Source organism: Grammomys surdaster, unplaced genomic scaffold (genome assembly GCF_004785775.1).
Source record: "Grammomys surdaster isolate TR1022 unplaced genomic scaffold, NIH_TR_1.0 273, whole genome shotgun sequence".
Taxonomy (NCBI): Eukaryota; Metazoa; Chordata; class Mammalia; order Rodentia; family Muridae; genus Grammomys; species Grammomys surdaster.
The window spans coordinates 2886919-2913434 of record NW_021604714.1 but is presented as its reverse complement, the minus strand read 5'-3'; the positions used below and the strand labels follow the sequence as shown (position 1 = coordinate 2913434).

Sequence of the window (26516 nt, the reverse complement as noted above, 5' to 3'; positions counted from 1 at the left end):
GATCCTCGCAGCCAACAGCTCCGCGAGGCGCAGGCCCGGTGGTTCCACTGCAGAAGGACAATAGCTCATCAAGCCCCACGAAAGCCCCCGGACCCGTCGCGGAGCCTGGGCTGGCGGGGGATGAGGCTGAGCGACTCCTCCTAGAGGTGGTTATGTGGAGAAGGAGCAATCCCTTCTCCCTCCTCCTCCTCCCCCCGCTACTATCCGCGGCCCGGAGAACTGCCGCTTGCCGCCATTGACACGCACAGATACAACCCCAAGAAAGGCAGGGTCCTGCCCGGTACCGGCGGCACGCGGGCCGAACCTGCGGCCGGGATTGGCGCGCACTAGGCCACCGGGCGCCCGGAGCCCGCGGTGCAGCACCAGGTGAGCCCGCCATGCCCGTGGCATCATTGTTTCGGGGGGCGCCGGGGGTCTGGAAACAAAACCCTCTTGCCCGGGCAGTGCAGGGGCCGAAGGGAGCCACGGCGCCTCCCCGCTGCAGCCCTGTGGGCGCACCCCGGTCACCGACCCACCTCTGCCACAGAAATTAATAAATCGATCTGCCCAACTTGCTTCCTCGGGAGATAAAAGGGGGGTTTGCCGAAGACGCCGCGCGATGCCCGCCGCTGGCGAGGGGCCGGGGCACCCTGGGCCAAGCAGGGAGGATGCAAAAATCCGGGGTCCCGCGGCCCGGCTGGCGGTGCCGGGAGCCCTGGGCTTCGAGGATGCGGAGCTCGGGGCGAGGGGGAGGGAGGAGGGAGGCGCCCGGGCGCCTAGGGGACCGGGAGGGGGACGCTGGCTCGCCAGGGCCGAGGGCGCGCGACCAGGGCCTCCGGGGTGCCGAGCTGGGCGCGGGGCTGACAATGGAGGAGGACGCAGAGACGCCCGGGCGGCGCGGGCGCGGAGCCGGGATGCTGCGGGCGCCGCGGAGGAGGAGGACGCGGGGCCGAGCACTCCCCTCCGGTTCCCTTTCCGGGGCGATCGGTGCTTCCACCGGCAAATGGCGGCCCCTAAACGGCTCGCCCTACCGGTCCCAGCTGCTTAATTTGCGCGGGAAAATAATAATAATAACAATATCAAGAAGAGGGGGGTCAAAGTCAAGTCAGGAAAAGGCGGCAGCCGAGGCCGCGGGTAGGAGTCAGCCCTGCCTCCCCGGTTGCCAGAGCGCCATCCAGGTGCACTGCTTTCCAGCCCCGCTAGCCTAGGATGGCTCCCCAGAGTAGCTTTACACGCCTTTCCTCTTGGGGGCGCCCTCAGCTCCTGCCCTCTTTGTTCCTCTCAACAATGGCCAAAGGGGTATCGAACCCCACCCCCGCCCCCCAACGCCAATTGAGCCTCCTTCTTCAGGATCTCAGCATTACTGATTGTGCCTGGGCTTCAAATGAGCCACGGGTGGCCATTACTGCAGCATTTGGGCTGTGGTTCTCTTGGGATGAGGGCAGTAAGGAAGGGGCCAAGTGGAAAAAACCAAAGAGTGGACGGATGCAGTGGGAACTGATCTCCAGTAGCCCAGACTGGAAAGCAGTTCTCCAGGTGAGCTGGCAATCCTAGCTTCAGGGGAAATCACAGGAAGAGGCCATACACCCCAGGAGCCCTAGGGCGAGATCAATCCTATGGGGAACAGCCGTCTTGGTTCATCGCCTGTTTATGTTGAATTAAAACCGTTCAGTGGTAGCGGGGAGGGGAGCAAACCTTATTCAGAATCAAATGTCTTCGCTTATATGGTCTCAAAACAAACTAAACTGTGCGTAGTCCCCAGTCCGCTTCGTCTGCCAGACTGAAAGAGAACTCTCAAAACTCCAGAACCCGCAGACGGTGCCTTGGAGTTTTCAGAAATACTGAAATGCAGGAAGTCAGATATTGGAATCCCTCTGTAGGAAATTGTATCTTAATAAAATAACTCATATCAGCAAGACCTCTGTCCTTGCATCCAAATTCCCTCTTAAAACACTGTCTTCCTCTCCTCCACTTTGTCCTGCCCTTACTGTGGTTCTGCCTCACCTGGATCCACTCTTCTTAGCCGTTAGATGTGATTCACAGCTTCTGCTGTTTCAGAACTCCATGAAAAGCATTTACTTACCTCTGTGGATCCAGAAAGATTCTGACCCTATCCGTATTCCGCCTTGATGGTAGGGCTTACGGGATGCCTATGGCCTGCTGTGCCACAGCGAGCCAGACCCCCTGCTGATTACGACCTGAGACAACCAAACCCTGTTTTCTTTACCTCCTGCCGGGGAAGCAGGAGGTGAATTCTGTGGCAGACAGCTTTAAATGGAAGATATCAACACCCACAGAGAGGCCGGTACAAAAATTGAATTCTCTTAAGACTGTTTTTTTTTTTATTATTATTATTCGTAAGAAATAGCCTTAAAGTTAGTTGTCTTGATAAGTGCCTTTGAAAAAGTGTGTGTTGTAGAGATGAGCTAAAACGACAGATGATCTGCTGGGGATCAGCCAGCCAGCGTTCTCTGGGCATGAACTCTTAAACAGAAACCGGGGATCCGCGCTCTGTGAGCATCCCACTTCAGGCCTGGAGAGATGCTAAAATAACAATGCAGCCAACACAAGGAAAAACAAAAGTGTTATTATCACTTATGCCCCTGGGAAATTGGGTACCTTCTATTGCTTAGGGTTGTGTGCCTGTCGACAAAGACTGCATGGCAGTTAGGCACTGTTTTTTACGTGTGTGTGTGTGTGTGTGTGTGTGTGTGTGTGTAAAGGATGCATTGCCATAGTGCCCATGTAGAGGCCAGAGGACAATCCCAGGGATCCGTCCAGGCCTTGTTTGAAACAGTCTCTTTGCTTTTTTATCCTTCACATAGGCCATACCAGCTTTTGGCAGTTCTGCCCTTGGGCTTGTGATAATTCTGACTGTGGCTGAAATTTTTCTGAAGAGCTACTGGGATTACAAATACTCTATGCATCGGACTTTGACGTAGGTTCAAGAATCTGAATTCAGGTCTTTATGCTTGGATGGCAAGAGCTTTTGCCCAAGGAGCCGTCTCCGTAGCCCTGAGCCTGGCTACTAAATATATAATATGTCCATGCTGTAAAGTAGCAGTTAGGGTTTTTTTTTTTCTGATACTGTTGTATTTACTTATCGTGTGTATAGCATGCGGGTAAAGGTCAGAAGGCAGCTTGCTGGAATTGGTTCTTTCCTTCCACCACGTGGGTCCTGGGGATCAAATTCAGGTTCTCAGGCTTGAGAGCAAGCACCTTTACCTCTGAGCCATCTCCCCGGCACTCCATTTCTTGGTATACATCCTACTGAAGCAGACAGTGAGCTCTGTATGTGCAGACATTCATGGCAGAGCGTTGGTAGTTTCAACATTGAAAACCCGGTAACAGCCAATAGTAAGGAATATAGTACATAGTCCCTCACGCACCTTCGTTCTGGAATATGAGACAGCCATAAAAAAGAATAAAGTCAGCGTGTGTATACCGAGAAAGATCACCCAAGGTGTGCTATCAATAAAGAAAGAGAGGGGCAAACTGCAGACACACAAAAAGATAAACTGTGGCTCTCTACCGTGTAAATAGGTAGAATGAAAAATACCGTGTAAATAGGTAGAAAGTGTGAAAAAGGCAGTCAAAAGACTGTGAAGAGCCTTGGGTCACAGCTACTGTGGCCACCGTGACCTTTGGCATTGTACGCATTGGTCAATCCGTGGATTGCTTGGCCAGGCACACACAGTGAGTCATTTGGAAATGATACCGGATAACGAGGATGAAAACCCACTGAGTGCCAAAAGATTTAAAGGAAGGAGAGAGATTTCAGACTGGAAGGGAGGAGCAGGGCTAGGCTTGCTAGAGAAGGTGGGAGGATTGGGTGGAAGCGGCTGAGAGATGAGGCAAGAGGTGCTCCCTCACCTCCTCCTCCATCTCCAATAGGATTTTATGTGACATCCCAGCAAGGCTGAGTTCAGGCCTGGACTACCAGCTTCCAATTGAAGGACGAACTAAACGAACACCCAAGACATTTCATTGAACGGGTCCATGGGAAGTTTAGCAGAAAGCAGGAAATAAGGAAGAAGAAAGGGCTAGTAGGTGTTTCTTTTATTTTAGCCTAGGCTGGCCTTGAACTCTGGCCAAGAATGATTTTCCTGATCATTCCTGAGTCCCTGATCCTCACCCTTCTACCTCTCAGGTCCCCCGGTTACATGTATGGACCCCCCTCACCTAGTTCATACAGTCACTGAGACTCAAAGCCAGAGCTTCAGGATGCTAGGACAGCACTCCTCCACCTGAGCCACTTGAGCCACCTGAGCCGCATCCGGAGCCCGGGAGTCCAGTGGCAGCACAGAAAGGCCGTGTTTCCAGAGGCAGCTGGGAGGCAGGGAATTTCTCTTAGGAATTAAACTGGAGGGGATGATGGCTATTTGAAAAGATATTTCATTTCACAAAATAAAGAGGAAATCTAAAAATGCTTTTGTAAAAGGTTTAAAATATATTCACGTTATTGTTTTGGGTGTCTGAAGAGCACTTTCAAGAGGCAGTGATCCTCGGCTTCCTCCTCCCTCATATGGGACTAGACCTCGGGTCTGCAGGTTTTGGCCACAGTCACCCTTTCCTACCTTGCCATCTTGCTGGCTTTGAAAATGCTTTTGAAGGGCTGAAAAGCACTGACTGCTCTTCCAGAGGTCCTGAGTTCAATTCCCAGTAGCCACGTGGTGGCTCACAACCATCTGTTATGGGATTCGATGCCCTCTTCTGGTGTGTCTGAGGACAGCGACAGTGTGCTCACATACATAAAGTTTTTAAAGGGGGAGGGAGGAGGAGGTCTTTGACTTAGGAAAAAGAAAAAAATCGTTCAAAGCAAAGTATTTAAGTCATTTTTTTTAAATTATTCACTCATTTAAGGAATATTTATTAAATGTCAACTGTGTCCCTAGCACTGTACAAGGAGTTGTAAGAGATGATGCTTCCAACAGAGTGAAGGCGAAAGATCCAGGAACTAGGGAGTGGCGGGGGGTTGGGTGGGGGTGGTTCCAGGTGAGATTTCACACAGTGTAGCTGTGGCAAGACTTTTCCTGGCTCCTGAAAGTTGTTATCTGCGGCATGCACTCTCTCTCTCTCTCTCTCTCTCTCTCTCTCTCTCTCTCTCTCACACACACACACACACACACACACACACACACACACGCATTCGTGAATAAAGGAACATAATTTAAAATTTTTTTTGTAATGGCTTCCTTTGAAGAAACAAACCAAAGAGTTCATGTTGAGGGCCAGTAAGTCAGCTCAGTGACAAAGAGCGTGCTACCGAATCTGGTGACCTGACTGATTTCGTGGCGGTAGGGGAGACCCAGGTCCTGCAGGGAATCTCTGTACTCCACACGAGTCCCATGGTACCTGCATGAATACACACAATGATAGTCAGATGGATGGATAGATAGATAGATAGATAGATAGATACACAGACAGAAAGATAGATAGACAGACAGACAGCTAAATGGGTGGGTGGATGATAGATAATAGATGGAGTGATAAGTAGATAGAAATATAGATGATAGAAAGATATAGATAGATGATAGATAGACAGACAGACAGACAGACAGAGTAATAATTGAAATGCAACAATTTAAAAGTCTGTGTTGAATACATGGGCAGTGCCAGCCAGGTTCTATTCTGATAACTTGATATGAATGAACGCCTTTAGTTCTGACCGAGGCGCCACAGACTGCTGATGTGACTATCCCTGCCCTTCAGAAAAGAAAGGAAAGGCTGAGGAGGTGTCAAGGGACTCCAGCCCAGGAAGCCTGCCAGCACTCTCTATCCGTGTATTTAAAAAAAAAAAAATAGTGCTCTCAACACTCTACTGATTCTGTGTTGACTTTTGCAGATTTTTCTGAAGGATGAAAATTTTTATTTTTTATTTATAAAACTTAATTGCATCACTGCCAGGAAACCCCTCTGGGGCCATGACAAATGAAAGATAAAGAGAGTCTGACAGAGTCACCTAGAGCCGTGCTTTAGACTGTCATGTCACAGAGAATTAAGTGAGATAAATCTGGTACTGTCTCTGAAGTCCTCGATGTTCACTTATCCATCCTGGCATCCGTCATACTTTGCCCGATTTATTTGACTGGCACTGCCAATTTGGGCCTTGAATGGAGTAAGTAATTCAGGTCAAAATTCCCATGCTTTGACATAAATAGGGACCCGACGTACACACGAGCCACCAGCGAGGGGACATCACCTTGGCTAATCTCTTGATGTTACAAGAGTCACTAACTTGTTCATTTTTTTTTTAATTTCAGCATTTATTTATTGTGTGTCTCTATGTATGTGGGTGTACACATGCCAGTGTGTGTACATGCTACTGCACATACGTGCCACTGAGTTTGTAGTGCACATAGAGTTTGTAGAGTTCAGAGGACAGCTTGCTGGAATCAGTTGCCTCCTTTCCCATGTGTGCCAAGGATCATACTTGGGTGGTCAGGTTGGCACACTCAGTCTGCCTCAAGATCTGAGGGTTGTTTCTGGATATGAGATGTCCTTTTAGAGATATAAATTCGTATGCTTCAATTTGGTTGTTTCCATGAGAATTAGGCAGAAACACGGTAAGGTCAAATCCAATTCTCCCGAACCCCAGGCCTGTGCTTGCTGGGAAATCCTGTGAGCGATGTATACACAGAACAGTGTGACTTACATTTTCCACAACTCTTGCTGCTCAATAAAGCATAAAGTTAAGCAGTGGTGGTGGCCTACGGAGAGGTCAAGGCAGTAGCTTCCGGGATAGATGGCGTAAATGTTTGGGTCAGAGGATAATCCAGTGTGGTCCCCATCAGCACAGGAAAGCTGCAAATGGATTATTCTTGAAGAATTTCAGTCAAGACCTAATCAATTCAAGTAATCCTGGGCCCAGGACTCTGCATGTACGTCCGTGTGATATGTAATTACATGTGTGTAGGTGTATGTGTGTATGTGTATGTGGAGACCAAAGGCTGACCAATTTTTTTTTTAAACATTTATTTGGGGTGGGTGTGTATCTGCCCATATGTTTGTATGTAGGCGTCAGAGGTCAGAGGACAGCTTGGAGGCTTTCTCTCTTTCCACCGTCTAGGATCCAGGGATGGAACTCAAGTCATCAGCCTTGGCATTAAGTGCCTTTACCAGCCCCAACCCCAACCCTGGCCCCACCCCGGCCCCGCCCCTGCCCCCAGCCCCGCCCCAGCTCCGCTCCAGCCCCAGCCCTGGCTCCATGGCTTTTGGATTTTTGGGTTGGTTTGGGTTGTTTGTTTTTCTAGACAGGGTTTCTCTGTGTAGCCCTGGCTGTCCTAGACTCCACTCTGTAGACCAGGTTAGCCTTAAATTCAGAGATCCAACTGCCTTTGCCTCCTAAGTGCTAGGATTAAAGGCATGTGCTACCACGCCTGGTTCTAGTTTGTTTGAGACCAGATCTTTCTATATAGTCCTCCCTGGCCTGGGACCCAGTTTGTAAACCATGCTGTTCTTGAACTCAGAGAGATGTTCTTGAATTTAGGGATCTGATTGTGTCCGCCTCCCCCTACCCCCTGTAGACATGTGTAGCTGTGCCCGGCCCACCACCTGATATTTTCCCCCTTCCCTTCTCCCTCTCACTCCAGCCCCTGCTCGCTCCACCCTGCTCACTCCAGCTCAGAGATTTATTTATTTATTTATTTATTATATGTAAGTACACTGTAGCTGTCTTCAGACACCCCATAAGAAGGCATCAGATCTCATTACAGATGGCTGTGAACCATCATGTGGTTGCTGGGAATTGAACTCAGGACCTCTGGAAGAGCAGTCAGTGCTCTTAACTGCTAAACCATCTCTCCATCCCACCACCACCTGATTTTTAAGAAAAATTCTCGGATCTTTCTAATTTGGCTATGCTGGGTAGCCAGTGAGTCCCAAGGATTCTTCTGTATCCTATATCTCCCCATGCAAGAAATTATGGACTCATACCACAGCATCTGACTTTTTACATGGGTGCTAGGAATACAAACTCTGGTCCTCACGCTTGCAAATTGAGCCATCGCCCTAAATGGAATATTTGCCCTAAACGGAAAGTTTACCTTTTCTGTTCTTAGACTGACAAAAGTGTATCACCATCGTGGTGGGTGGAGACAAGGCTGTTGTGGTGCTCAATGAAGTTGGTTCTCTTTTCTTTCTTTTTTTCAAGATGTATTTATTTATTTTATGTATATGGGTACACTGTAGCTGTCATCAGATACACCAAAAGAGGTCATCAAACCCCATTACAGATGACTATGAGCCACCATGTGGTTGCTGGGAATTGAACTCAGGACCTTTGGAAGAGCAGTCAGTGCCCTTAACCAATGAACCATCTCTCCAGCCCTGAAGTCAGTTTTCTTTTTCAGCAATTATCAAAAGCAACCTAGCAGTGACTTCAAAAGTAAGTTCTGGGCATGTGCCTGGCTTTTCCCAGTGTCAGCATTTGTAATAGGATCCTCTGTGGCGTATCTTTGTGGAACATCTTTTCTGGAGGAAGCTGCTAAGGTCAGTAGACACAATGTTACCAGGTGGAACTCGCACAGAGTCTGGAGCAGGTTTCCAGGCACCTGGCTCCCCTTCCCGGCCCTCACCCATCTTGTTCTATAATGAAAGCTCCTGTAAGCTTTGGTGCAAGCCAAAGAGGAGTTTTAAAGACTCTACTGATTGGCCTGAGGACCACCCGCAGGTAGTCGTTGAGAAATAATCCAGTGCTCTACCGCCATTGGGTCTCCCTGAGACCACAGAGAGAATGGTATGATAAGAACAGTAGAAGCTTCACTGTTGTAACAGTGCTAACATTTATTGATAGAAAACAAAAAACCCTCAAAGTGTTTTGTCTAGTTCCTGCCTGCCTTTTTGTGTAGGGAATAGGGAAGAGGTGGAGGAGGTGGGGTGGGGGGAGGGAGCGGGCACACATACTAATCTGCAAACACTACCTGCCACCAGCCACTTCCGAGGAAAAGGAAGGAGAGTAGGGGGTGAGAGTAGAAATGAGGTCGGGGAGGGACACTCCAGAGACTATCAGCTCAGACTATCTGGTTGAGAGCAGACAGTCCCACGTCTGGGGAAACCCTTGGTGGGTCAGATATCACCAGCTACCTGGGACCCTCATTCCAATCCCTTGAGCAACTTATCTTGGCTCAGATAACACCAGTCCCCTTCTTGGAGAAGCCCAGAGGATGCTGCTCGCAAGAAACTCCATTACTAATTGAAATCAGTCAGAGTTTGAGAAAACGGGACAGTTAGTCCACAGTTCCCATTTGTCATCCTTAAAGAACAAAAAGGCAGGCACTAGGCTAAACACACAGAGGGTTTTGTTTGTTTGATTGGTTGGTTTTTTAGTTTTTGTTTTTCATCAATAAGTAGACTGGGGCTAGTGAGGTGACTCAGTGGGTAAAGGCACTTACCCTATACAAGCCTGATGAGCAGAGCTTCAGGGAAGTAGGAAACAAAGGACTCCATAGAGTTTTCCTCTTGATTTCCACACATGCCATGGCATATACCCCTGTCTTAGTCAGGGTTTACTGCTGTGAACAGACACCATGACCAAGGCAACTCTTATAAGGACATTTAATCGGGGCTGGCTTACAGTTTCAGAGGTTCAGTCTGTTATCATCAAGGCAGGAACATGGCAATATTACAGGCAGGCATGGTTCGGGAAGAGCTGAGAGTTTTACATCTTCATCTGAAGGCTGCTAGCAGAATACTGGCTTCCAGGCAGCTAGGATGAAAGTCTCAAAGCCCACTCCCACGGGGTCACACCTATTACAACAAGGCCACGCCCACTCCAACAGGCCACATCTACTCCAACAGGGCCACACCTTCTAACAGTGCTACTCCCTGGGCCGAGCATATACAAACCATCACAGCCCCCAAGCACACATGCTAAGGAAATACATCCAAAAGGCAAACTGGTGCGTTTTCTGATTGGCTTTCTTCTGGGGTACATTTTTAACTCAGGTTTTAAAACAAATAAAATTATTAGTCATCTTTCATCCGTCTAGTATCATTAAGGGCCAAATGTTATTTATATTAAAACAGCATATGAATACCTAAGAAGAAATAAACACATCAACAACATCTGCTTTTCTCTTGTTGAAGAAAACCATAGCTTTGGTTTGATGGAGACAAGAAAATGAATGTGTTAAAAGTCACCACATAGAGCTGGAAGAGATGGCTCGGTCAGTAAAGTCCTTACCCTGTAAGCACAAGAACCTGAGTTTAATCCCCAGAACCCACGTAAAAACTCAGGTTTGGGACTGGAGAGATGGTTCAGCGCCTAAGAGCACTTGTTGCTCTTCCAGAGGACCCAGGTTTGATTCCCAGCACCCACATGGCAGCTCACAACTGTCTGTAACTCCAGTTCCAGGGGATCTGATGCCCTCTTCTGGCTTCCATAGGCACTGCATGTACATGTTGCATAGAGATACATGCAGACCAAACACATAAAATAAAAGTAAATACATCTTTAAAAAAAAAAAATTGGCTTGGTGGCGTGTACAAGCATATAATCTCTGTGCTTGGGAGGTGAGCTGAGTGGATCCCTGGGGCGGGCGTGCTGGCCAGCCACCTCCTCACATAGGTGAGCTCCAGACCAGGAGACCACATATGTCTCAAAAAACAAGACACTTGGCTCCTGATAAGAGACTTGGAAGTGACCTCTGCCTTCCATGTGTATTTTTGTGCACACATACCCACAAACTTACATTCGTGTTTGCGCACTCGAGGTGCATACACACGCACGCACGCACGCACGCACGCACGCACGCACGCACCCACAGTATAAGTTACATATAAATATACATAGCTAGCGCGAGTTACAATGCCCTCAACTCTTGAAGAACTCTTAAATCCACTCGCGTGGGCCTCATCTCTTTTGACATCCGCTGGAATGACCCAGGTGGCCCACCTTCTCTGCTTCTGAATTACAAAGAGCACGTGAGCTTCCCACTCCACTGCATGAATGGAAATGCAGTTTTTTTAAAAAAAGGGGAGTGATTTGTTTTCCAATAGTATAATTTGAATCAATTGGGCTAATGCTGGGTTTTCATGTGCATGGTTGGTTAATGTGGTTAATTTGACCCTCGTGTCGTTTGATAAAACTGCATTTGGTGTTGCTCTTTACGTGATAAATGGTTACCGTGGTTTAACGTATGGGATGGTGAAATTATTGACTGTTCTCAGTCACTCAAAAGACGAAATGTCGTGGAAAGTATTACTTGTGCCGTAATCGCTTGCCCTTGGAGTCCCTAAATGGAAGTGTAATAGAGCTAGTGATTTAGCTGGTATCACTGAAAATGGGTTTCACAGCTACAGAATAATGCTAACCAACTATTATTATCTCAATACAGCACCCAAGAGTAAGACACCAAAATATGTTAGCACTCTATTAGGCGGGGAGCTGTCACGAGGCGCCGTTTCCTATTTCATACCCTCTAAAACACAGTGTTGCATATAGTTAATATTTTTATATCGAGTTCATTTATGTCCCATTTAGCTCCATTTTATCTCATCTGACTCTCTCAGAGGACAGCTATGGACTGACAGAGACAGCTACATCCCAGTGGCGTCTGCTTCGGTTTTTTTTTTTCCATAAATATTTACAATCTACACTCTTCTGGAGCGCGGAGGTGGGAAATGCCACAGGTGCCAGCGCAATGTAACACAGTCCACTGACCCACCAGGGACAGTGCTTCATTTTCATGTTGGAAAATGTCTCAGAAAACAGTATTTAAAGGTTGTTTTGTTTTTTTTATTTCCTGCTTTCAGATAGCACAGGGGAATTTTGACTTGTATGGTTCTGAAGCAAAGGATCCCAAAAGAATACTTTAAACAGCATTAGGATCTTAGGTTCTTTTGCAAGACACATGAACAGACATGACCTGGGATTTGATGGCAGCAGCAATTACAGCTAGCACCATCCTTTCTCTTTCCTGACTCTAGTCTTTTTTTAATAGCCACCAGCTGAGGATGCTGAGGGTGTAGCTCATTGGTGGAATATTTGTCTAGCATTACTGAGTGCCTGGGTTCGGTATACACACACAATCACACACACACACACCAAAACCCCGTCGCAAATAGAGCAAAATAAGAGGGTTGGGGAGATGGCTCAGTGGCAAAGAGCACGAGGTGGTCTTCCAGAGGACCTTGGTCCAATCGCCAGCACCCACATGGCAGCTCACAAAAGTGTCTGTAATTCCAGTCCCAGGGTATCTAACATTCTCTTCTGGCCTCTGTAGGGACTGCATACACATGGTTCACACACACACATATAGACAAAGCACTCATACTCATAAAAAAATTCTTTTTTGTTTAAAGAAGTAACATAGAAAAAAATAAATACCTTTTGGAAGAAGTGTAACTGCTTTGAAAATTGTCTTTTTTTTTTCTTTTTCTTTTTTTTTTTTTTTTTGAGACAGGATTTCTCTCTATAATCCTTGGCTGGAGCTTTGTAGACCGTGTTGGCTTCAATTATAGAGATCCCCCTGCCTCTGCCTCCTGATTGCTGGGATTAAAGGTGTGCGGCCGCCACTGCCTGGCAAGATTTTTTCTTTTTTCTTCTGTTTTTAACAACTGTTTATCACATTTATTTGTGTACTTGTTTATTTGCATGCTGGAAATGAGAGCTTGAACTCTGATTGTCAAACTTTGTGGCAAGCACCTCCAGCCACTGAGCTATCTCGCAGACCCCCAGTTTTGTAGAAGCAAGCTATCAAGTAGCCCAGGTTGGCCTGGAACTCACTTTGGAGCCAGTGATGTCCACCTTTCACCCACTTGTATACCAGCTGGTGTACCCAGCTCAAAAGTGTCATTTTCATTTAAGAATGGGAAGAGAGTGAGATCGTTCCTATTAATTTTTTAAAGGTTTATCTATTTATTATGTATACCATGTTCTGCCAACATGTGTGCCTGCACACTAGAAAAGGGCACCAAACCCTGTTACAGATGGTTGTGAGCTACCGTGTGGTTGCTGGGAATTGAACTCAGGACCTCTGGAAGAGCAGCCAGTGCTCTTAACCACCGAGCCACCTCTCCAGCCCTAATTTTTTTATGTGACTATGATATAATTACATCATTTCCTCTTCCCTTTCCTTCTTCTACACCCTCCTGTTTGCCCTTCACCGTGTTCTCTTTCAAATTCATGGCCTCGCTTCTATTATTGTTGATACGTGTGTGCGTGCATATGTCGTCCTAAATGCAGAAATACAACCTACTTAGTCTGTATAATGGCTATTATATGTGTCTTTTTAGGACTTCCAGGGCTTTCCATTTGGTACTGGATAACTTCCCTAGGGAAGACCATTTCTTCTGCCCTCAGCATCCCTTAGAGGCCTGTGGTCCTTTGTGTAGGGTTGAGGCCTCTCCATCTTCCCGCCTCCCACTTCGAATGTCTCTTGGTGTTGTCCTTGTTCCGGCTGTGTTAACGTAATCATACTGATGAGACGTCATGGTTGTGACTTCTGCTAGCCATAGGAGGCACGACTGTGGCTCTTACAGTCTCTCTGCCCACTCCCGCAACAATTCCCACCCGAGCCTTAGGTGCAGGAATTGTATTATAGGTATATTCGCTGGGACTGGGATCCACAGTCTATATGTACTTTGATTGGCTGTTGTTTCCTGTCATGGTCTCTGTCTGTTACCAAGAGGTGACTCCTTAATGAGCTCTTGGAGGATTCTCCACACTGATTACCCAATGCCTTATTGACTTACAGGACTCCAGACAATGAGGTCAGTACTAATGACATAGTATGTATTTTAAAAGGGCGTCTTTAATACAGAAGCCCACAGGCAACAGAGCCATGGGGCTGGGGTGCTACTCAGTGGTAGGGTACTTGCTTAGTACACGTGGTACCCTGGCTTCCATCCTTACTTAGCACCTTGAACAAGACATAACTACAGGTGTCTGTCATCTTACAGTAGAGTTAGGTTCCAGTAGTCCTATAGCGAGTTGGAGATAGCCCATGTGGAAAGGTACTGTAGTCGCCTGCCCTCCCCAGAGCCCCAGCTCAGCCGCACAGTACACTTCGCAGAACTGGTTTCTTCGCCCCTGTGACCACATGGCAAACTGGGAACTGTAGCTCACTATAGCCCGGCAACACAAGAGAGCGTCGAACTGTATTATTGCCTGCATGCAAGATTCAATTTCCAAATGAAATTGTCACATATCTGTCAAGTCAAAAAAAAATAAAAATAAAATAAATCAAAGAGCCATTGTAAGCCGAGGCTTGTCTAGACATGTTTATGCTGGTGGATGCTGAGCCTGACACAGAAACCCAAGACTTCCATAGCTCCCAGGGGCCCCAGGGAGGCTGCTATAAAAAGAAAGGCATGTTTGCTCCATTTAGTACATGGTTAAGCCCCAAGAATTTAATAAGCATGTATGCCGTAACCACAGTGAGTGATGAATAAGACACATGCACTTGTTGGGTGCTCTACACACTCTCAAGCTGTAGAATTGGATTGGATGCTGCCAGCCTCCTTCTCCTTCTGTATTAACCTTTACCTGGCAGTTTGATTTATAGCAATGGTTTTCAACCTTCCTAATGCTACAACCCGTTAATACAGTTCCTCACACAGTGGTGACGCCCAACCACAAAATTACTTCGTAACTGTAACATCGCTACTGTTCTGAACCATAATGTTCATCATCTGATGTCCAGAGTATCTGATACGAAACCCTCAGGGGGTAGCAACTCACAGACTGAGAACCACTGATTGACAGCTACAATTCAAGAACCCCACTTTGCCACAGGCAGGAAAGGAAGACACTTGGGGCGGGAGGGAGAGATGGCTCACTCAGTAACATCCTTAACTACCAAGCATGAGAACCTGCGTTATGGCCCCGGCACCCATGTAAAAAGCCAGGCGCAGTAATGTATGCCTGTAATCTCAGAACTGGGGGAGTGAAGACAGAGGATCTGTGGAGCTCATCCACTAGCCAGCCTGGCCTGGTCTGGGGAGCTCTGGGTTAAGTGACAGACCCTGTCTCAAAAAGTATGATAGAGAGTAATTGAGGAAGATGACCAGTGTTGACCTCTGTTCTCCACATGCACACACACACACACACACACACACACACACACTTGTACACAAATAAACCCTTACACACACACACACACACACACACACACACACACAAAGAAAGGAAGAAAAATTGAAAGAAAAGATCATCTGAAGACCCCCGCCATGATGAGCTAAAAGTGACCACACCCAGCTGACACCAGAAACTCCCTCAGCTTTCCCAGAGTGCTTCTAGAAGCTTCCACTGTGTCCCTGAAGTTACTATCTTTATTATGATACCATGGAAAACATTTAAGGACAGGGAGGTATAAATTTCACAACATCTATACAGTTTCCTGCACAATAACAAATAACCCAGAAGTACTGTGTCTCATTGATACCGTGATGACACATTGTTTCCACCCACACACAGCAAATACATTCAAAACAAAGGTTCACCATAAAGTCCGTGAAATACAGTAGTTACTGGACTAGGCCCATCGAGTCTATTGCCTGTGATTGAGGGAGGGCTATAACTTATTATTTGTCCTGAATTATCTACAAAATCTAATAAGTGCCCTTATGGACCCAATACCAGAACAATAGACTTTCAGGTTCCCTTCCCAGCATACTCCCAAGTGACGTTCTTTGAGTTTTCCTGGTTGCCCGCGGGTATGCTTACAACTATCCTGGTCAAAGTGCCCCTTTGTGATAAGAGTCAGTGCCGCTGGTCTTTCAGCTATGGACAAACCAGATGTGTTTTTACATCAGGACTTTCTTGAAGTTCATTAAGGGACCCCCCATGTGTAGCCTGGAGAATGGGAGCCCCAGGGGACCCTGGGAGGTCAATTTCATTTCACATTGAGCTCTTAGTCAACCCAGGGTTTTCTTCAAATACATAAACAAACAGAGTAGATTGTCATCCAAAAGCCATGCCAGGCAGGAGCCAGATTGTTTGAGAGCGGACCGTAAACAAGTGTAAACTTTTAACTATTATTAGTCAGATAGCAATGGATCTTCCCACTAATGGCTCTTTCTTTCTAGCTTAGTGGTTCTCAAGACTTCCTACAATTCCTCCTGTTGTGCTGAGCCCCAACCATAAAATTAGTTTCATTGCTACTTTGTAGCTGTTAATTTTGCTACTGTTACAAATCATAATGTAATAGCTATGTTTTCTGATGGTCCTTGGGTCTGCAGCCCACAGATTGAGAACCATTGCTGTAGACGGTAGACCCACCCACCCCAGACTTAATTTCACAAGCTGTGGGTACAAGCTCACTCAAACTTTGAACTCCTCACTCTTTCCAAGAGTGGAGTGAGGAATCCTGGCAAAGGCAGAAGTTAGGGTGATTTCTCCAGGGTGGGAATAAGCACAGGGGAGGGGTGATCCCAAGATGCAGGGGCTTTCCAGAGGTCAGGAATTGAGAGGTTCTCTTTCCTGGTGAATTTGGGACCCTGCCAACTCCCAGAAGCCCCCTGCCCCTTACTTTACCTGTAGGTTCTAGCAATAGGCAAGTTGTCTCAGCCCTCAAATTCCAACTGCTCAGAGGCATCGGGCTGCTTAGAGGTAGCAGCCCGTCTAAGAAGGTATGTTCCCTAACACCAAGAACCCTCTGGTCCTAGGTAAAGCCTATAAGGAGGGCCTCTCACAGACAGATCTCACCTTGCCCTGCTTCCCCCTGCTCTGTGCCAAGCTGTGACTAACAGGAAGTCTGTAGCTGCTGGCGGGAGTCTTGCAGTTAGCAGCCATTCGCAGTCTAGAACCAACTTCCCTGTGGCGTCTCACCTCCAGTTTCCCTACTCGGCTAATTTGTCCTCATGAGTATTTTAAGCATCCTAAAGTCCCCCTAAAGTCACTTGTTTTTCTGCTATTACCAATCCTAATTTCTCCTTTTAGGGCAGGGCCTGACTTGTCTTGATTCATCCTGGGGAGTCCCGAGGTAGTGTTATCTTACAAGCCTAACTATTCTGGTTTGTGTTAGAAAGATGTGTGTGTGTGGGGGGGGTATAGGTGTGTTTGTATGTGGGGTGTTTCTGTCCATTTGGCACACAGCATATCCACAGGATATGTTTTATTCTACAGTTGGCCTTTCAGTTGGTTTCCTCGGCAACCAGACTTACTAACCCTTGGGGGCGGGGCAGGAGGTTCATGTAACAGTGACTGAAAAAGTGTGTAATTGGCTTAGTGGGTTCACTGTGCATCTTTGTAAACCTGAACTGACCCTGAACTGATTGAGGGGGTATAGTTTTGTTTGGTGTTTTGTTTATGTGTTTGTTTGGAGGGTTGGTTTGTTTGAGACATGGTCTCATGTAATGCAGAGCAGCTTTGAACTCCGTGTGTGTGTGTGTATACACATATATATAAAATACATATATATATATGCACAGATATACATACATGCATATATACATTCATACATATATACATATACACATACATATATACAAATGCATATATACATACATATATAATGTATACATATGCATGCATATGTATACATACATATATGCATATATACATACATACATACATACATGAGTGAAACTGGGCTTAAATTCCTAATCCTCCTGCTTCCACCTGAGGAGAGCTGGGATTACAGGTGGACACCTCCACCATCAGCCTCTCTGAATAGTTTAGAACTGACTTCATTTAGAGGTTAAACTTCTTGACCAAAACTATATGAAAGTGTATTTTATTAAAAAAAAAAATTAGAATGTATGAGCGAAACGCCATTAGCCATGACCCACCTTCCCTGCTGTACAAAGAGGTTCCAGGGGTTGAAGCCAACAACATAGGGGTGCGCAAAGCCTCCTGCTTGTGCATTTGAGCACCACCCGCTGACTTACACAACCACAGTGAGATGGCCGGGACATTTAATATTGTCCTGAGTGCCCAGCTCCTAGGACAGTGCCAGTGACAGCTGGTGCTCCCTGCATGTCCCGGCCCCTGACCCCTCCTACTCAACTTGTCAGATGTTCACACTTCCAACCTGCAGTTCTGGTTTCCACGGGCTCAGAGCGCACTCGCAAGACGTGTGTGAGGTCAGCAGCTTCAGCCAGCACGGATGCAGAAATCATGGACATTTTCAGTATTCAACATCATCTTGTGTCACCATCCGAGACGGTACCCTGGGGCCGTCCCTGCTTTCGTTCCTCTGAGGAATACCTAGATACTTAGTGGGAAAGTGACACGTGAAACAGGAACGCATTAATGACGTAGAAGGGTTTTAAAATAATGTAGGTGAACTATGTGATAAAATACCCCAAACCTACTTCATTCATCTCAGGGATGGTGGGTGTGAGTTTAGCATAATACCACATGCCTATCATCCCGGGCACGAGGAGGCCAAAGCAGGAGGACAGGAGGATGATGAGTTTCAGGTCAGCTTGGACTCGGTAGGAAATTCCCGGCCACCCTATAGGGTGTGTGTGTGTGTCCCATGAAGGCCAGAGGAGGACGTTAGATCCCCTGGAATTGGAGCTAGCCACCTTTAACTGCTAGAAATGGAACCTAGGTCCCATGGAAGAGCAGCCAGTGCTCTTAACCACTGATACATTCCTCCATCCAGCAACTTAAAAAAAACAAAACGTGGAGTCTGTGGGGAGCTGTCCGGGCTGCGAGGCTGTCTTCTAGCCAGCCCAGTGCCGGGCACCTCAGCCTGCAACCTCAGCCAGGATGCTTCTCAGCTTCCACGAGAACTGCAGGAGCCGCTTTGTGAATTAACTCCAGTCCGTCGTGTGCAGATTCTCAGGCCTGACCTGAGAGAGGTACCGACTCTATCAGGGAGCATCCAGTTCCAGAAGCCCAGACTTCTTGTTCCAAAGAATCCTTCACGGCCAGAGTCTACCACAGATCAGCCTCCCCATCAGGTTCCTCCCCTTGGCCAGGAGTTCACTCCTGTCTTGCTTAAAGCTGCCCAATGGCCAGATGTCCCCTCAGAGGAGTCATTCTGTCCACCAGATCTTACCTTACCCACTCGACCTGGCCTCTGTCTACCTGGACTGCTTCCTAATCATAGCTTTCCTGGGTTCTCTTCTTTTCACCTCGAGGGCCCCAAGATTTGCTGTCTTCAGAGCAATGATGTCACCGCCTGTGTTGAACCCACTGTCCCCACTCTACAACAAACTCACTCACCAACACATTGACATTTTCTGTTCCTTCTGCCTGGGTGTGGCCTTCCAGATCTTCTTAAAGATCTATCTCACTGTGTGCCTGATTTGTCTTCCTGGTCTCATTCTTTGATGCCTTGCTATTTTTTATTCTTCTTCCTCCTCCTCCTCTTCTTCCTCCTCCCTTCTTCCTCCTCCTCCTCTTCTTCTTCCTCTTCCTCCTCCTCCTCCTCTTCTTCTTTTCCTACTTCTTTTTTTGAACAGGGTCTTACTATGTAGCCCAGGAACCTTCCCAGAATCCTCCTCCCTTTGCCCTGAGTGCTGAGATTACAGGCTTACATCACCACACTTAGCTTCATACTCATCTTTCTAGGATCGTGACCCCAGCAATCTGTGGACACCCCCCGCTTCCTTCACTACAATCTGTTAATCATGCCAACTCTATTTTGTGGAGCTAGGGATCCATTTCAGGGCCTTTATGCCAGGAATCCCTTTAATCCTAGCACTCTGGAGACAGGTAAGCAGACCTATGTAAGTTCAAGGCCAGTCTGACTACATAACTGCGTTCCAAACTCCTCAAAGCTACACAGTGAGACCCTGTCTCAAGGTGGGGAGGAGCGGGTAGTAACTATTCCAGGCCCTTTTGGACACTAGGCAAATATTCTGTCACAGAGGTAGAGCCTCGATGCAGTCATCTTTTAAAAAAGTTTTCTTTTTAATTATGTGTGTCTTGAGTGTGAGCTTGTACTCTTGCCTATGGAAGCCAAAGACACTGGATTCCCTGGAGCTGCAGTCACAGGCAATTGTGAGTCACCTGATATTGGTGTTGGTAACTGGACTCAGGTCCTTTGGAAGAGAAGTACATGCCCTTAACCACCAGACCTTTCCTCCAGCTCCCAGAACTAACTTGAAATGATCCGCAAACCCCCATGTCCTCTTTTCTTTTTTTTTTTTTCTTTTCTTTTTTTTTTTTTTTGAGACAGGGTTTCTCTGTGTAGCCCTGGCTGTCCTGGAACTCACTCTGTGGACCAGGCTGGACCAGGCTGGCCTTGAACTCAGAAATCCGCCTGCCTCTGCCTCCCAAGTGCTGGGATTAAAGGTGTGTGCCACCACCGCCCGGCCTGAAGACCCATTCTTAATGCCGCTGTGCCTTTTTTCTAGGGAAACACTTGAAGTTTCCTTGCTGGTGTCAAAACCTGAAGGGCTTGGAGGGATGGTTCAGTGGTTAGGAGCACTTGTTGCTTTTGCAGAGGACTTGGGTTCAACTTCCAGCACCTACATGCTGGCTCACAAGCATTTGAGACACCATTCCTAGGAGATATGATGTCCTCTTCCAACCTCCACAAGTTCAGGCATTCACATGGTATTCACACACATATGCAGACAATTCATACACATAAAATAAGTAATTCTTTTTAAAAAAAAAAAAAAAGCAAAAGAAAAAACCCTGAAGGAACCCTCTGTGGGACCATGATGACCCAGGGTTATGGAGGAAGGATCGAGGGAGCTTTAATCCCAGATACTTTAAACATGAGGACGGCAGGAGTTGGCTCTCTCCCCACTCCCAATCTGGCACCAGAAAGCTGTTCTTCCATCAACCCTAGTAAAAATGTATTACCCTGACAGTTACCAACCTTCAGTCCTTGTTTGACCTTATAAGGTTCCCCCACCCCCAGTGTCCCATTCCTATCCCCTCCTCAGACCCTACAGCCCCTGAATATGGACATGAAGCATCTTCCAACACCTCTGCCCTGGCCAGTGGTGCACAGCCACACAAAGCTTGCCCCAGAGACCATGGCCACCTCCCCAAGGGTATAAGTACCCCTTTCTCCACCCAATAAATGAACCAGTTCTCCGTAGAGTGTGTGAGGTTTGTGTGTGTGGTGATTTACACCTCTAATCCTATCATTTGGAAAGCTGAAACAGGAGGATTATCTCAAATTCAAGGCCAATCTGAGCTACGCAGTGAGTTCTAGGCTAGCGTAAGACTTCACAGTAAGATCTGTTTTACAAGCCAGGCGATGGTGGCACACGCCTTTAATCCCAGCACTTGGGAGGCAGAGGCAGGCAGATTTCTGAGTTCGAGGCCAGCCTGGTCTACAGAGTGAGTTCCAGGACAGTCAGGAAGGACTACACAGAGAAACCCTGTCTCGAAAAACCAAAAAAAAAAAAAAAAAGATAAACAGCCACGCAAACAAACGAATAAATAACTCCCCTACACATAAAATCAGAATAAAAAGAAATGGAGAGAGGGGAAGGAAGGAAATGTCTCAGGACTGAGTACTCTTAATTCCATAGTTGATGTGTAAAACATCTCAACCCTAACAGATGTTAGGGTGCAACAGGAAATTAAAGCCTACAAGGTGACACATAGGCGACACAGTGTGTAAGGGCAAGTGGCAGTAAGCCTGATGAGCTGAATTCAGTAGTGCCCTGTGGAGTGCCATTCATGCAAGCTCCCCACCCCCTACACACACACACACAAATATATACACACATAATACACACATGCATACACACATATACACACATACATAAACATACACACATGCATACATAAACACACATACATGCACACATATATACACACACAGATACACACATATTGTCTTAGGGTTTCTATTGCTTCGATGAAACACCATGACCAAAAGAAAGTTGGGGGGGGAGGGTTAATTCAGCTTACACTTCCACGTTGTAGTCCATCACTGAAGGAAACTAGGGCTGGAACCTGGAGGCAGGAGCTGAAGCAGAGGCCATGGAGAGGCTCACTGCCTTGCTTCCTATGGCTTGCTTGACCTGTTTTCTAGTAGAACCCAGGACCACCAGCCCAGGGATGGCCTTACTCACAAAGGGCTGGGGCCTCCCCCATCTATCACTAATTAAGAAAATGCTCTACAGGCTTGCCTCCAGCCCAACCTTATGGAGGCATTTTCTCAACTGGGGTTCCCTCTTCTCAGATGATTCTAGCCCATGACAAGTTGACATAAAACTATCCACTACACATACACACAAACACACACATACCTACAGATACATCAAACACATATATGTACATACATACATACACAAATAAAAAGAAAATGACCTGTGCCTGGTTCAGTAACCCGAGCTGTGTACCTCCCAGCGGCTGGACATTCATTTAGTAGTCTCCCATCATCCTTTGAGCCTTTGGCTTTCTCGTTGTCACGTGGGCTTCGGCTAAGGCAGCCTCGTGGGAATGTGAGCTGCCGCCTCGGAGGGCAGAAAGAATGTCAGTTTATTTTTACTTTCTCGTTTGTATCAACAAGGGAATGCCATCACCCTGGAGCAGAGAGCTTTGATTTGTTTCCTAGAAATGCCGATGGCTTTACTCTCCTTCTGTTTGTCCTATGCAATTTACTTACCGTGAATTATGCTGCCCCGTAATTATATATTGTTATAATTTTGTTGCATAGTATGATCTATACTATATAAGTTATAAATAGTATATGATTTTTTTTTTTGGTCACAATATTCCCTTACCTAACAGCTTGAGACCAACCCAGTCCGTTAACAATTATTTTTAGCCTTAGAAAGACTGTGTCTGGGCCAACCTGACGCAGGCTGCACAGGGCTACATAAAAAGACCCTGTCTCAAAAGAACATGAGCAAAACTGTGTATAGGATGCTACAGTTGTTTTCGATTCACTCAGAAGATGGCTTCGTAAAGGACAGTTAATTATAGCCTTGTCCCTTGATACGTTACACAGAATCCACCTCTCTGTGCTGACTTCAAATGTACCAAGTCATCCTGGATTCCCCATCCCAAGGGGCAAAACTCGGTTCTGCTGTGACTTCTGTTTGCTGTCTAGTTGCTAGGCAGCAACATAATCCATTAACACTGCCCGTTTTGGAAGGCTTCTGTTTTAAAGAATGGTATACTGAGGTTGGGAATGTAACCCCGTTGATGGGGTGCTTGCCTAGTGTGCATAAAGGTCTGGGTTTGATCCCCAGCACCATGTATACTTGTCATGGTTGTGGAGGCAGGAGAATCGCATGATCAGTCAAGGTCATCCTCAACTACACATCAACTTCCAATACAGTGATAATTTTGGAATTTTGGTTTCTTTAAAAAAAAAACAGAAGTATTTTAAGAATATGTTTTCATTATAATCCCAGGTGTGGGATATGAGGCTGCTTTGGACTGACCACAGCAGCTGACTGTGATTTGTCTCGTGCTCTAGCGGGGGCATGACTTTGCCCACTGCAGATAGTTTCTGTGAGTGTGTGACATTTTGAATTCTGGGACCTCTTCAGAGAATATATAAATGCTAGTGCCCTGAGAGGCAGTGTTGGGGGTGGGGGGGAGGTGTTGTTTGGTTGTTGATTGTTTGCTGTTGGTCACTATTGATCATGATTTGTTAAGTGCAAAGAAGAAGAAATTAGATAACCTGACTTCAAAGATCAAACTTGCTGCAAGGAACTTGGCACTCAGCAGGAAGTAATCTAACAAACCTTGTCCCCTCTCCAACCCCTGGCTTTATGCAGGGATGTCTTTCCTTTTCCCTTTACCCTTTAGTCTCTCTTATCGAGTGCTGGGTTGAAAGGGTGGAAGAGCCGGGTGGTGGTGGTGCACATCTTTAATCCCAGCACTTGGGAGGCAGAGGCAGGCGGATTTCTGAGTTTGAGGCCAGCCTGGTCTACAGAGTGAGTTCCAGGACAGCCAGGGATCCCAGAGAAACCCTGTCTCGAAAAAACAAACAAAAAGAAAAGAAAGAAAGAAAGGATGGAAGAAAGAGGGTGGAAGAAAAAAAAACACCAAGTAACAAAACATGCTATGTCACAGGCCAGCCTGGGCTACCTGAGACCCAGGCTAAAAGAAAAAAAGACTTCATTACTAGAGACACTAGAACAAGCTTCCTTTTGAGAAACATGTGTAAGCTTATTTACATCACTTAAGGCTACGGCCTGTGGTGGTGCACGTCTTGAGTCCCAGCACTGGGGACGAAGGGACAGGTAGATCTCAGTGAGTTCAAGGCCAGCCTGATCTACATAGTGAATGTGAGACTACCCAAGACTACACAGTGAGACTCTGTCTTTCAAAAAGACATGGAGCCAGGTGTGGCAGCTGTCACCTGTAATCTCTGCACTTAGAAGTAGAGGCAATAGAATGAGGAATTCCCAGACAGTCCCAAGTATATAAGGATCTGTATTTAAAAAAAAAAAATATTCACATCTGCAAAATCCCCTTTTCATACAGAACAATATTCACAAGGTCTGGGGACAAGGAAATGACATCCTGGCCATCACTGCACAGCTGGGTACAGGAGTATAACTTGTGACAGTTTCCTTTGGCCTCTGCTGCTTGGGGCTGCCCCGTGGGGAGGGACGTTTATGTGGGGGTCGAAGATGCCCTTCAGAGGCCCTGCCCAGCTCATGCCTGCATCTTCTTGTGCTGGCAGCCAGGGTTCAGCTGCCTCATCAGGGCAGCCAGAAATGTCGCAGTGTGTCCTAAGGCCACACTGATGTGCCTCTGACATCTCCAGCCAACCTCAATCCTGCCTTCTTTCTTTTCTAGTATTGTGTAAGTGCCAAGAGACCACTCTGTCAGCAAGCTGAGAGGAAAACTGAGGCAAGATGTCAGGCCGGAGTGGGAAGAAGAAAATGTCCAAGCTGTCCCGGTCAGCCAGGGCTGGTGTCATCTTTCCGGTAGGGCGGTTGATGCGCTACCTGAAAAAGGGAACCTTCAAGTACCGGATCAGCGTGGGTGCTCCCGTCTACATGGCCGCGGTCATTGAGTACCTGGCAGGTAATTCCAGCATGTAACAGACCCCACAGACAGGTCCTCACCTTTTCCTGTCCTTCACTTTGGGGTAGGATGCTGTGAATCTCCCAATGCCTGACCCAGGGATACTTCTGGATAATAACTGGGCTTTTCCTGGTCTGCTTGGCCAAGGTTGGCTTCTACAGGCTTTGGGGGAGAAGACATTGGAAAGTTAGTCCACATAGAACAGAGAACGCACATTTAAACTGTTCTAGATCTGCCCCGCAAAGTGTGGCTTACATTAGAAAATGCTGCATTTGCCTATCTCAGCACCAAGAAAGTGCAGAGAAGATTCTGGTAAAGGAAGAGCACTATTCACTTTGCATCAAATTGTTCATTAAATCCTGTGTGTGTGTGTGTGTGTGTGTGTGTGTGTGTGTGTGTGTTTTGTTTGTTTGTTTTGCTTTTGGTATACTTAAGGTAGGAGGGCTGGGGGATGCTTCATTTGGTAAAGTGCTTGCCAGACAATCCTGAGAACCTAAATTTGATCCCCAGACTTCATGTAAAAACTGGGCACCGTGCCACACACTTGAAATCCTGGCACTGGAGAAGTGTAAACAGGTGTATCCCTAGGGCTTGCTGGCTAGCCAGTGCTGCCAATCAGCAAGTTCCAGGTCCCTGTGAGAGAGCCTGTCTCAAAAATGAGATGGCTAGCCCCAGAGAAATGACATCTGAGATTGACCTTACACACAGAAGGGAGGGGGCATACAAACACATTCAAGAACATAGTCACAGGTCATCATCTTTGTGTGGTGAACACTGTACCTACGGAGCCATATCCCCAGCTGGGACAAGAATGGCTTATTTGGTTTTGAACCAGGACCTCACTCTGTTGCCCAGGCTAGCCTAGAACTCACTATTTCACCTTGCTGGCCTCACACTCAGTTTGATCCTCCTGCCTCAGCCTTCTGGGTGCTGGGATCACAGATGTGCAGTAGGAGAGGTGCTCTGTGTGTTTCTCACTTAACTCTGCTTGACGTTTAAGTTGTTCTCATGTATTAAGCAGAAACACAACAATGGTATGGTTGCCTTTTAAGAAATACATATGCGCCGGGCAGTGGTGGCGCACACCTTTAATCCCAGCACTTGGGAGTCAGAGGCAGGCAGATTTCTGAGTTCGAGGCCAGCCTGGTCTACAGAGTGAGTTCCAGGACAGCCAGGGCTACACAGAGAAACCCTGTCTCAAAAAAAAAAGAGAGAAAAAAAACCGAAAGAAAGAAAGAAAGAAAGAAAGAAAGAAAGAAAGAAAGAAAGAAAGAAAGAAAGAAAGAAAGAAAGGAAGACATATATACATATGCACCTGGGTGTGGTGGTGCGCATCTTTAATTCCAGCACTCAGGAGGCAGAGGCAGGTGTATCTCTGTGAGTTCGAGGCCAGCCTGGTCTACAGAGCAGTTCCAGGACAGTCTGGGCTACACAGGAGAAACCTTGTCTGGAAAACAGACAAACAAAACAAATCTATGCAAGGAAAATATACAAAAGCTTAGATAACTAAGTGAGAGTAGACCCTGTTGGGTCATTTTATCTCAAGTAACAATGTTTCTAACAAAGTCTTAGTTTGTCATTTCCTGCTCCCACACGCCAGGGTTCAGTGCCTGGAGAATTCTACCCAGTTGAAAAGCCTCCCAGCAATTTAAGTACTGAGGAGGCAGAGGCTGAT

At 46.8% G+C, this 26516-nt stretch overlaps 1 protein-coding gene across 1 annotated transcript in view; it reads left to right on the top strand.

Annotated features, from left to right (window-relative positions):
* Window positions 1-214: 214 nt before the first annotated feature.
* Window positions 215-26516, top strand: part of LOC114628888 (core histone macro-H2A.2) — a 43295-nt gene continuing 16993 nt past the window's right edge. Inside the window, exons 1-2 of the mRNA XM_028776864.1 lie at window positions 215-366; window positions 24611-24841. Of these exons, the coding sequence (XP_028632697.1) occupies window positions 24670-24841 (172 nt within the window). The 5' untranslated portion in view covers window positions 215-366; window positions 24611-24669. The remainder of the gene's footprint in view (window positions 367-24610; window positions 24842-26516) is intronic.